The sequence below is a fragment of the Gekko japonicus genome, unplaced genomic scaffold (assembly GCF_001447785.1).
Source record: "Gekko japonicus isolate JY-2015 unplaced genomic scaffold, Gekko_japonicus_V1.1 scaffold2683, whole genome shotgun sequence".
NCBI classification, from domain to species: domain Eukaryota; kingdom Metazoa; phylum Chordata; class Lepidosauria; order Squamata; family Gekkonidae; genus Gekko; species Gekko japonicus.
This window is the reverse complement of record NW_015171583.1, coordinates 101,257-111,030: the sequence shown is the minus strand read 5'-3', so window position 1 is coordinate 111,030 and position 9,774 is coordinate 101,257. Positions and strand designations below refer to the sequence as shown.

Here is a 9,774-nt window from a genome sequence, read left to right as displayed (position 1 = left end):
CCTCCGGTTCCAAGGGGTCCCTGAAGTAAAAGACAAGAATCTAAAGCAACTTTTGAGCGATGCATTAGCTCCAGTTACAGATTTAAAAGCAGAATACCTTATAAGCAAAATGGATGTGGTCTACTACAGGAACACCCTTGAAAATTGGAGACAACACCATCAGGATTTTAAAACACATCCCATTTGAAATAAGGAAGAGGTTGAAGTACAAAGACTTAATCCTTTTTTTTTTACAAACAAACAGCATTTACTACAGATGGTTTACCCCTGAAGGCGTAATTTTTAAACTGCAAGACAAAAAAAGAAAAAATTGACTCTGTTTCCAAAGCGCGCGAGTTCCTGAGATTGCAACTGGGAGAACAAGCTGAGGACACTAAAGAAGATGACAGCAAATCTAGCGGTGAACTGGACTCTGTGCCTTCCAACGAGGATTCTGCTTTAGAAAAGGGGGTGGCTGCCCCTAAACGAGAATACCAATTGAGGATTAGAAAAGATAAAGCAAAGTGAAGGCTGAAGGACTCTGAATGGTGCCTTAAAGCATGTGATATAAATGATGCTCTTGGGGGTTGTCTTTAAACAGTTAAAATTATTAAAAAGATAAATATTTTAGCTTAATCGACTATGTTCAATGTAATGTAAGCATTTTGACTAACACTTATACAAGCTGATGTAATTGACTCTGAATGGTGCCTTAAAGCATGTGATATAAATGATGCTCTTGGGGGTTGTCTTTAAACAGTTAAAATTATTAAAAAGATAACTATTTTAGCTTAATCGACTATGTTCAATGTAATGTAAGCATTTTGACTAACACTTATACAAGCTGATGTAATGATCTCCTATACTTGGGGTTTTAGTTAGTAGTGGGTTTTTTTCCCTTTCTCCTTAGATGTAGATGTTCCCTCCCTATTTTTTCATTGTAGTTTGTAGTTTATAGAAAATGCAATAAAAATCCCCTTCGGTGGACAAAAAAAGAAAAAGAAAACCTGCCTCACAGTGCAGCATCAACTTGATTTGGCAGGTTTCTTTGGCAGAAACAGGCTGGGGGATGTGCCAAATGTTGCAGAAAGAGAGGGGGATAAGTTGGGGGCAATGGAAACTGTGTTTCTTTCTAGCCACACTACCTGTTGTTTTTTCCTTTTCAGGCTTTTGTACTTTTTCTTTAGCCAGTGGCTAAGTACCATTTTCAACGAACCTGCTTGTGCCAGTGACTCTCAGGCTGAATCCTCATGGCTTCAGACTTTGCTCCAGTGTCAGCTAGCTGAATCAATACTTTTCGTCACTCTCCAAGCATTAGTTTAAATGTGTAATTCTGGTTGCTGATGGTAGTAGGAAGGGGATAGTTACTTGATTGGGACAAGCTGCCTGGAGAAATATGCCTGATCCTTCACAGACTAGCTCTGCATTACCACTCTGCTGAGTAGACATTGTGGACTTCTTCTCCTCCAATCTCTGCAAAATTATCTTGCATTCCATTGCTGTATAACCAATTTGCCATCACATTGCCTTTGTCAGCAAGCTGTTCAATTATGCAAGGCCTTGCAATCATACTTATGTCTATTTCAGGAATTGGGGTTGGGGGGGTTGGGCTTGGTTGACAGTTGTACTAGGAAGTAGGCAAATTGCCAGATTTGCTTCCTATCTGATTATCTTAGTATGGGATGCAAGTGTTAATGCACCTAGTATGTACAGGCTGCTTAATTTGATAAGGCAAGATTGATCTCTGGGAAAAGCAAAATTCAACTTTGGCAGACTCTTGTCACACTGCAAATTGTGTTGCCTTTTATTAAACATCTGCACTGCCTGGCTGTAAAACTATGCAATGCCTCCTTCACTAGACATCAAGAATGCTGCTACTTCAACACACTCTGTGTCCATGTAGGCCAGATTTGGCAGGGCAGGCTGTTAATGTCTTTGCTGCTCTCCTTCGGAAGTTGCATGGGGACAGAACAGCCACTGGTTTAACTCAAATGTTACTCAGAAAGAAAGCCAAGCTCATCCTTTCTTCTGTGTTGTTTATAGTCCCTATAGAAATGAGATGAGGCCCATTCTACCCATAAATTACACCTCTGTAGCACTGGAAGTGAAATCTCATCTCCTTTGGAAAATTGATCCACTAGCTTCCTTGTTGAATTTGCCAGCTATTTTGCAGGAGACCTACCGTTACACATGCCTCACTACAAAGCTGGGTCATAGAGCATCTTCTGAACCTTAGAACTTTAGTTCTCTTAGGCTGTCAGCTGATGGAGTTCTGTGAATGCCTGATAGTCGCTGAAAAACCCTAGATCACTGAAACTGCAACCCCAAATTCAAATAAGTACTTGATTCGTAATGGGAATCTTGTCAAATCTGGCATTGAATGAGCTATTTAGCATCTTGCCCCCAGCTCCCAGGACACCCATTTTGTTCTTTTCCTTCAACAGCCCTCCCTCCTTGCCCCTGCTCTACAAAGGCTGGAACCACAGAGGTATTAAGACAGTGTAAATAGTTTATTTATTTTTTAAGTACAGATATTTTTGTACAACAGTTTGTTTTAAAATGAGCATGGGCTGGGAAATAAAGACATCATATTCAATTTCTGAGAAGCAGAGAAGGGATACTGATACACTGAACACATAATTTAAGCAACAGTTGGGCTGTGAAGACAGTGCCTTCTAATATAGAAAACAAAAATTCATGGCAACCTGTATATTTCTTTTGGACAGCCAGCAACCTATTGTTTGCCAGTATTTAGTATGGGGCAAGTTGACATACAGTGATACCATGGGGCCAAGTCTACCTTGGAGGGTGGGGACTGCTCTGTTAGGGACAGGCCCAGCCTAAGTATAGCTCTGTATGATAAGCATCACACAGCATTAAGGGCCCCATTCTTGGCTTCATTTCATTCTTCTGCTTCTAGCTCTCAATCAACCATGTATTTTACATGTTAATTTCCTATGATGGCAGGAATGAAGGTCAGATTTGCAACTGGCAGAAACCATCAAACTCTTGAAAGTTTGCATCCCTGCTTCTCATGCCTAATGACTGATCTGTAGCAGCTGAGGAACAGGCTATATAAAATATTCCTTCCTCTTAGAGTGTATTTCAGAACATACCTCATAGGCACCATGAACACCTTATGTGTTTCTGGATACTCCTGGGTTTGATGTGGTGTGGCTCTTCAGGGTGAGCTAAACCCTCTACCTACCTTTTTTCCAGATGAATTCCCAACCCAGAGCAACAGCGTTTTTCCAGAACAATACTGCAGTGTAATTAGTTTTAGTCTATCAAGAGTGTAGTGTAATCAGTTTTAGTATATAGATGTCCAAAAAGATACCACCTAAATAAAACACCGCCTGTTCCTTTCTTTACTCTACTAACCTTGTCCAGGCCCATTCTTTCTACCCTCCACCCGGCTCTCATTCCAGTGTTTTCTACTAGTCAACTCCAAATTTGGTAATGTTAATAGCATCCCCCTCTCATAATAATCCCATTGTGCCGTGCGGTGGGAGTTGGACGGGGTGGACAACATACTGACACAACACTCTGCAGAAGCCTTCTGGAGCAGGTCCAGATCTTCAGTTCCCACAGGTATCAAATGGTTTTCTCTACTAAGATGATAATATTTTTTAGACATTTGTAACAATGAAAATGAGAATTGATTTATGAGACAGGCCTGGAGTCTAAGAGAACTCAGAGCAGGTTCTTCACCTAGCCTAGCAGTGGCTTGAATTCCACTGAAAAGTTCCACTAATGGAACAAGTTCCATCAGTGTAGCATGATTTCTCCATCTCCCTTCCCCTGAGTTTCTGCTCCTGGAGGACATGGGACTACCCAGGAGTGGCCGGGGGGGGGGGGATGACCAGTGAACATCAACCCCCTTCCATCAGCAGAAATTATCAAAGGGATCCAACCCAGTATTGCAATATAAAATCTAACACTGGCTTAGGGAATTGTTTTGCATGCTATAATGGGTGGGTGGATTTAGCTTCTGCCTCATTCCTTGTGTATTATACAGGTTCCCTGTATTTATACAAGTGGCACAATGTGTCTATGCAAATACAGCTCATTCTCCCCCCCCCCCCCCCCCCCCAGTCACATTGTAAAAACAATTGGGAACTATTGTCATAAGCACCAGTCCATATGTACCCACTGTTGTCAGCTTTCCTGTGGTTTATATAATCTGCTGAACTGTTATTTCAAAGCTCCTTTCCCTGGGACCATTAAATGCATATTTATGTAGTGGGCAGTACCAGCACTACCCAATCACCTCTACTAGTCTAAAATGCTAATATCTGCCTTCACCCGATTGTTTCTGTGATCAAAAGCTGAATAAACCAGGAAATTTAGGAAAACAGACTTGTTTTTTCTAGCCCCCACACTTCCTATTCTATTCTGTCCTTTGGGGCATACTATGCTTGTATCTTGTGCAGTGGAGCCTGGAATAGGAAGGGCAAGCCCAATTTAGTGTAACAAATAAACAGCGCATCACCCAGGATTATTCACAGTAGTTAACTCGGCATCCCCTACTTCTACAGAAGTGGGAACTGTGGCACAAGAGAAGGGAATGGATGCATTCAGGATACAGAATGCCTAGAAATCATGTCAGAGCTGGGAGGATGAAGCATTCCCAAGCCCAGCCTAAACACAGCACCACATTGATTTCCCTCCACAAAGGAGGGGAAAAAACTATTAAAGTGCAAATTGAACTGTGCCAGAAGAGCACACGCAAGCACTGTCTCCCTCTTATCCTGTCCAGGAGCCTATCCTGGGGGGCCAGGCTGTTCTAGGACACTGACCAGATTCGTGGCTCCATCTTTTCCAGAACTCAGATCCTCATGGCACAAAAATCTGCAGCCAATGGCTACGTAAGGTTCAGTTGCTACCTGGTGACCTTTATTATTGAGACTACCAAAGGAAAACAAAAGCGGAGGAGAGGTCTGTGCAAACTTACGCTGGAATGAAATAAGTATGCTTCTGAGAGCAGAATGTACACACGTGCACATTTCTCTACCTCCCCTAGTTTCTGCCTTCCTAGATACACAAGACTTCCCCTTACTCCAGAGCACTGAGTGGCTGATTTGGCACCTTAGTTCGGAAAACAATACTTGTACAAGAGTAGCTTGCAAAGAGAAAGGAAAAGAGAAGAAAGCTCGTAAGAGCTACTGTGCATAAGAGGAACTGGCTTCACCTTTTGCAATCTATTCCTGCTGCTAATAAGATAATCCCAAAAACATGACAATGGCAGAGACCCAAAGGGGCATGGTGGTGGTGAATTCTCTGCTTTGTGATGGTATCCAGCTGATCTTCTGCTAATTCACGGGGTTTGGCGGGGCAGAAAGCCCTTGCCCCAAACACAGGCCAGCACAAAGATGCCTGGGAGAGCGCTTCTGTAACTAGTCTGCCTGGCCCCATGTTTTCTGCCAATATATGTACCATAGCAGCAGTTTGTGTTGTATTCTGAGTTTGGATACAGGCAAGAGGCCTGTGCTTCTGAGTACACACTTGCCCTTTCAGAAGCAAATTTGGTTAATGACTATTTTTAAAAAACGGTTTTGAGAAAGTACTAGAATTTATCCAGTATGTTTTTCCTGTTGTCTGGATGTAAAGGGGATTACTTTAAAAAGTCTGAAGCACAACAACACAACAGAGTTGCAATGATGTGAATAGTTACTGCTGAGTAGTTTGGTAGAGGACATGGTAGAAGTTTTACTTGAGTCAGAGTTATACTAGAATAAACCTAAGGTAAGGCCAGAGTCAATCAACTGAGTAATGTGTACTTCACATTATAATTCCCTAAACTAAAACAAGCAGAGGAAGGACATTGATACTGTCTAGCAAACACATTCTTCCCTCATTTACTCTAGTGTAAATCTGATACACTAAAGTCAATGGGGGGGTCACTCCAGATTTAGAAACAGCAGAGATAAAAGCTATTCCTTACTGGTAATGTTGGAAGCAGCAAGCATTCGGGTAGCACTTCACAGACAAATAACAAATTGCTAGGAATTATGCACAGACTGGCAAATAGTTTCACAAGCCATCCAACACTGCAACTAGTAACAAAGAAATGCATCAGGCTGACACAAGCGGATCAAAGCAACAGTGCTGGCTGAACTCCTGCTTGGACCGTGTATTATGCTGCTGATCTCTGGGGAGGACATGGAAAAGGGGCAGGGAAATCACAGAAATTTGGCAATACAGTGCAGCATGAGTAGATACAGAGCACATCTATTAAAATATGCAAGTTTATACCGAACTGGAACCTTTTCCAGACAGGTTTATATAAATACACATATAATACTTTAGGACCACTCATGTAGTGGACTGTAGGTGGTGAGTGTGGGTTTGTCCTGCTTCTGCAACACAAATGCTGGCTTCACTTCACTTCAGAAGTCCAAATTTTAGGAGGTGAAAGTGACTTAACAAAATCTGCCCTGTTGCTAAGAGAGGCAAAGCTTCAGGAAGGTGGGATCTAAGAATTCCTTCTTCACTGCAAATCAAATAAATTGCAAAGTTCATGCCAAGGGCAGAACCATGAAGATTTCTGTCAGAAGGAAGGGTGGGTGTGTCTGATACAGAACATCTGACACAGCAATGTTGCAAGTTTCAGAAATTATGCAAAAACAACCATCAAACTGAGACCAGTGTGTATATCACATTGTAACAGCATGGAATAAGGAAAGACCCAAAGTGTTGAGAGTATGAGGAAAAGGAAATGTCTCTCAACAGGAAATGCTTCCCCCTCCCTGAGGGCAGAAAGAGTCCCCTTCCCAATTAGTAATTCAGCTGGATCTGTCCACAGAAGGTCCCCAGTGGCTGGAGATCTTGCCTAATCACATGGCTACCTCCTCAGCTGACATCTAGGTTCTGCATCCTCAGCTCACCACAGGCTGTAGCTCCTCCTCCACAGTTCTGCTGTGAAACCCTGTCCTCCTGCTAATGTCCGTCAAGCCATTCTTAAGTGGAAGCCTCACGTTTGCAACTATGCTCTCCTTCAAACAGCCTGCAAGATCAAGTACTTCATATCAATGCGTCCTTCAGAACTGTCAAATCAGAACACACCACCACGGAACATATTTCATCTCTCAGAGCACCCTGGCTCTTGCTTCTTTTTCAGATGAGGCTGGAACCTGGGCCTTCCCGTAGAGCCTGGAAATAGCACTGGTTCTTAAGAAAATTTAGAAACAACAGGCTTTACTGATCTCAAACTGTGATGCCATTTTTAAGGGGGAGGGGGTCAGAATAAAACAAGCAGGCTTTGGCTGTGTGCCGTGAAAATGAGAGGGAAAGGCTATGAATGCCAGTTGCAGAATACCTCTGGCTGATAGAAGAAGAAGAGATTGGATTTATATCTCGCCCTTCACTTGGAGTCTCAGAGTGGCTTACAAACTCCTTCCCCTTCCCCTCCCCACAACAGACACCCTTGTGAGGTGGGTGGGGCTGAGAGAACAGCCCTGACAGAGAGCTATGGCTTGCCCAAGGTCATCCAGCAGCTGCAGGTGGAGGAGTGGGGAATCAAACCCTGTTCTCCCAGATTAGTGTCTGCGTACTTAACCACTACACCAAACTGGCAAGGTGCCATATCAAACAAAGACAGTGGAACAAATTTAGAGTCCAGTGGCACCCTTGTTGGTCTTAAAGGTGCCACTGGAAAGTCCAGCATGGCTGACCACCTGGAACAAAGACAGTGTCAGGAAATATCATTTCATGTTGCCAAAGCGTACTATTTCCAGTTGAAGTGAGAATCACTGCAAAGAACATCAAAAATACTTTTCAGTGAGATCATGGCTGGTTGTGGACTACAGATTCTTTACTCACCCACTGCTATCAGGTGGGGTATGTCAGTGTTCCTAGTGCCCAATAAAGGATAGAAGGGAATCTTGTTGGGAAGCTGATGTTTTCCTCCCCTCCAGGTAAGGAGGGGGAAAGGGGCTGTTTCTGCAATAACAGCTTAAGGGGTGGGCAGAGCAGAGCTACCGATTATTCCAGCAAACATAGTGCTTGTAGTTAGTATGCATGGAGTGGGAGCAGCATCTGCTGTGGGCTCAGGAAGGGTTAAAAGCACCTCTTTCTCAGTGATCCTCTCCTGTAAACGCCCTCCTCCTCCTCCACTTCAGTACATCAAGGCAAAGACGGAGCCAGATTCCCTGTACTGGCTTCATGACACGTAGCTCCACACCTGAGAATCTGGGCATTTCCCTTTTCTAGACAGGCAGACTCAGATGCCTGGGCATCCTGCTGCTTCCATCTCTTCCCTTACTAGTTTTGTTTGCTAACAAGAAAGTATTCTTCAAGTTACCCTCGCAGGCATTTCAAAATTCAGCCACCTACTCAAGAAGGAACTTATATCATACCTTTCTTGTCCAAATGAAATCTGTTATGGAGTGCTTTGACTGACTTCGGCTTTGCCTGGAGAAGAACAGGAACTTTGTGGGATCTGGTTTTGGAACACAGTATCTTAATGGTGGGGTTGCAGAAGAATATGAACCATCCCATGCAATTCCAGGTAAGGAATTGCCACTTACCCTCTGCAATAAGACAGCAGCTAAATCCCTTCTTATAGACACAGTCAAAAAGAATTATGGCTCCAGGCAAAAATGAGCCACAGAAAAGACCATATGTAACACTTCCCTTATCACAATTAAACAGAAAAGATGGTGTTATCTTTTAGCTACAGGAGCAGTTCCATGGCTGCTCCCTAAAAGCCCTGAAGATCACTGAACTTAAAGCTTTATGCCAAAAGCTCCTCTAGGCGAGCCGAACTGGCAGTTGCTCAGTATAAATAAATAAGATATGCAGAAACCAAAATATAATCTCTCTCTCTCTACAACCAAGTCACCTCTTCAGAAGCACACTCTCCATGCACCCCTCTCTCTCCTCTTCTTGGGCTGAAAATGACAAGTAAGTATGGAGGCATTCAAGCTTCTTCTCTGTATGCAGAACAGCAGAGTAGAGGGAAACGTATAAATAAAGGGAAGACTGATCCCTCCTGTTTCTCCGAGCGCAGCAAAGACACAAACTTACAACTGGACTGCATTATATGGAACCAATGGTCTTGTTACTTCCACTGTCCTTTGGAAGGTCTTGAATGTGTGAACCTTTGAGCATGTGAGAAGAACGAGACTGTGGCAGCCGCAGGAGGTGGGGGGGGGATGAATGAGTACTATACATGGATTTGGATTTTAAACGACTAAAGATGACAGAGCTGGAAAAAAGGCAGTGCCGACAATGAACAATAAAGATGGTCTGTGTAATGCAGGCCACCTGTGGAACTGTCCATCCCCTGTGCCATCCTGGGGGGCCTGATACTCATTGGGTACCAGATTCAGAATGCATCATGTCCGTCACCCCCAGTTCCCCCAGCACAGTGCAGCCAGGGGACAAAAAGCACCTTCTGGATGGAGCTGGGATGGCAACATCTCTCCTCATTTGCTCAGGGCCTTGGCAAAGATGATCTCACCATTAGGCTCAGTGGCGGGGGCGGGGTCATCTGGATCGCTGTCTGTGGTGCCATCACTCTCCTTGCCAGAGCTCTCAGCACCCCGTAGAAAGTGTGCATTATGGGGAGACAGTGGGTACAAGACATCCTGCAAAGCACCCACCACCATGGGGCTGGTCAGCAGCTCTTCATCTGAAGAGTGCAGTGAGTCATCATCTACCGCCAGGTGACTAACAATATGGATGCCATCAAAGCCCATGGAGTCCTCAAAAGGCTTTGGCCCCTTCATCAGTCGGATCTGCAGGGAGACAGAGAAACGGCAGTAGAGACAGGCATAATGGAAACCACAGAGC

The 9,774-nt window shown here is 43.8% G+C and overlaps 1 protein-coding gene across 2 annotated transcripts in view; it reads right to left on the bottom strand.

Annotated features, from left to right (window-relative positions):
* Positions 1-8,739: 8,739 nt before the first annotated feature.
* The window catches only part of EVI5L (ecotropic viral integration site 5-like), a 69,471-nt gene continuing 68,436 nt past the window's right edge, over positions 8,740-9,774 (bottom strand). For both annotated transcript variants that reach the window (XM_015419827.1, XM_015419828.1), the window contains one exon: positions 8,740-9,719. In XM_015419827.1, coding sequence (XP_015275313.1) covers positions 9,408-9,719 — 312 coding nt within the window. In that variant the 3' untranslated portion in view covers positions 8,740-9,407. The remainder of the gene's footprint in view (positions 9,720-9,774) is intronic.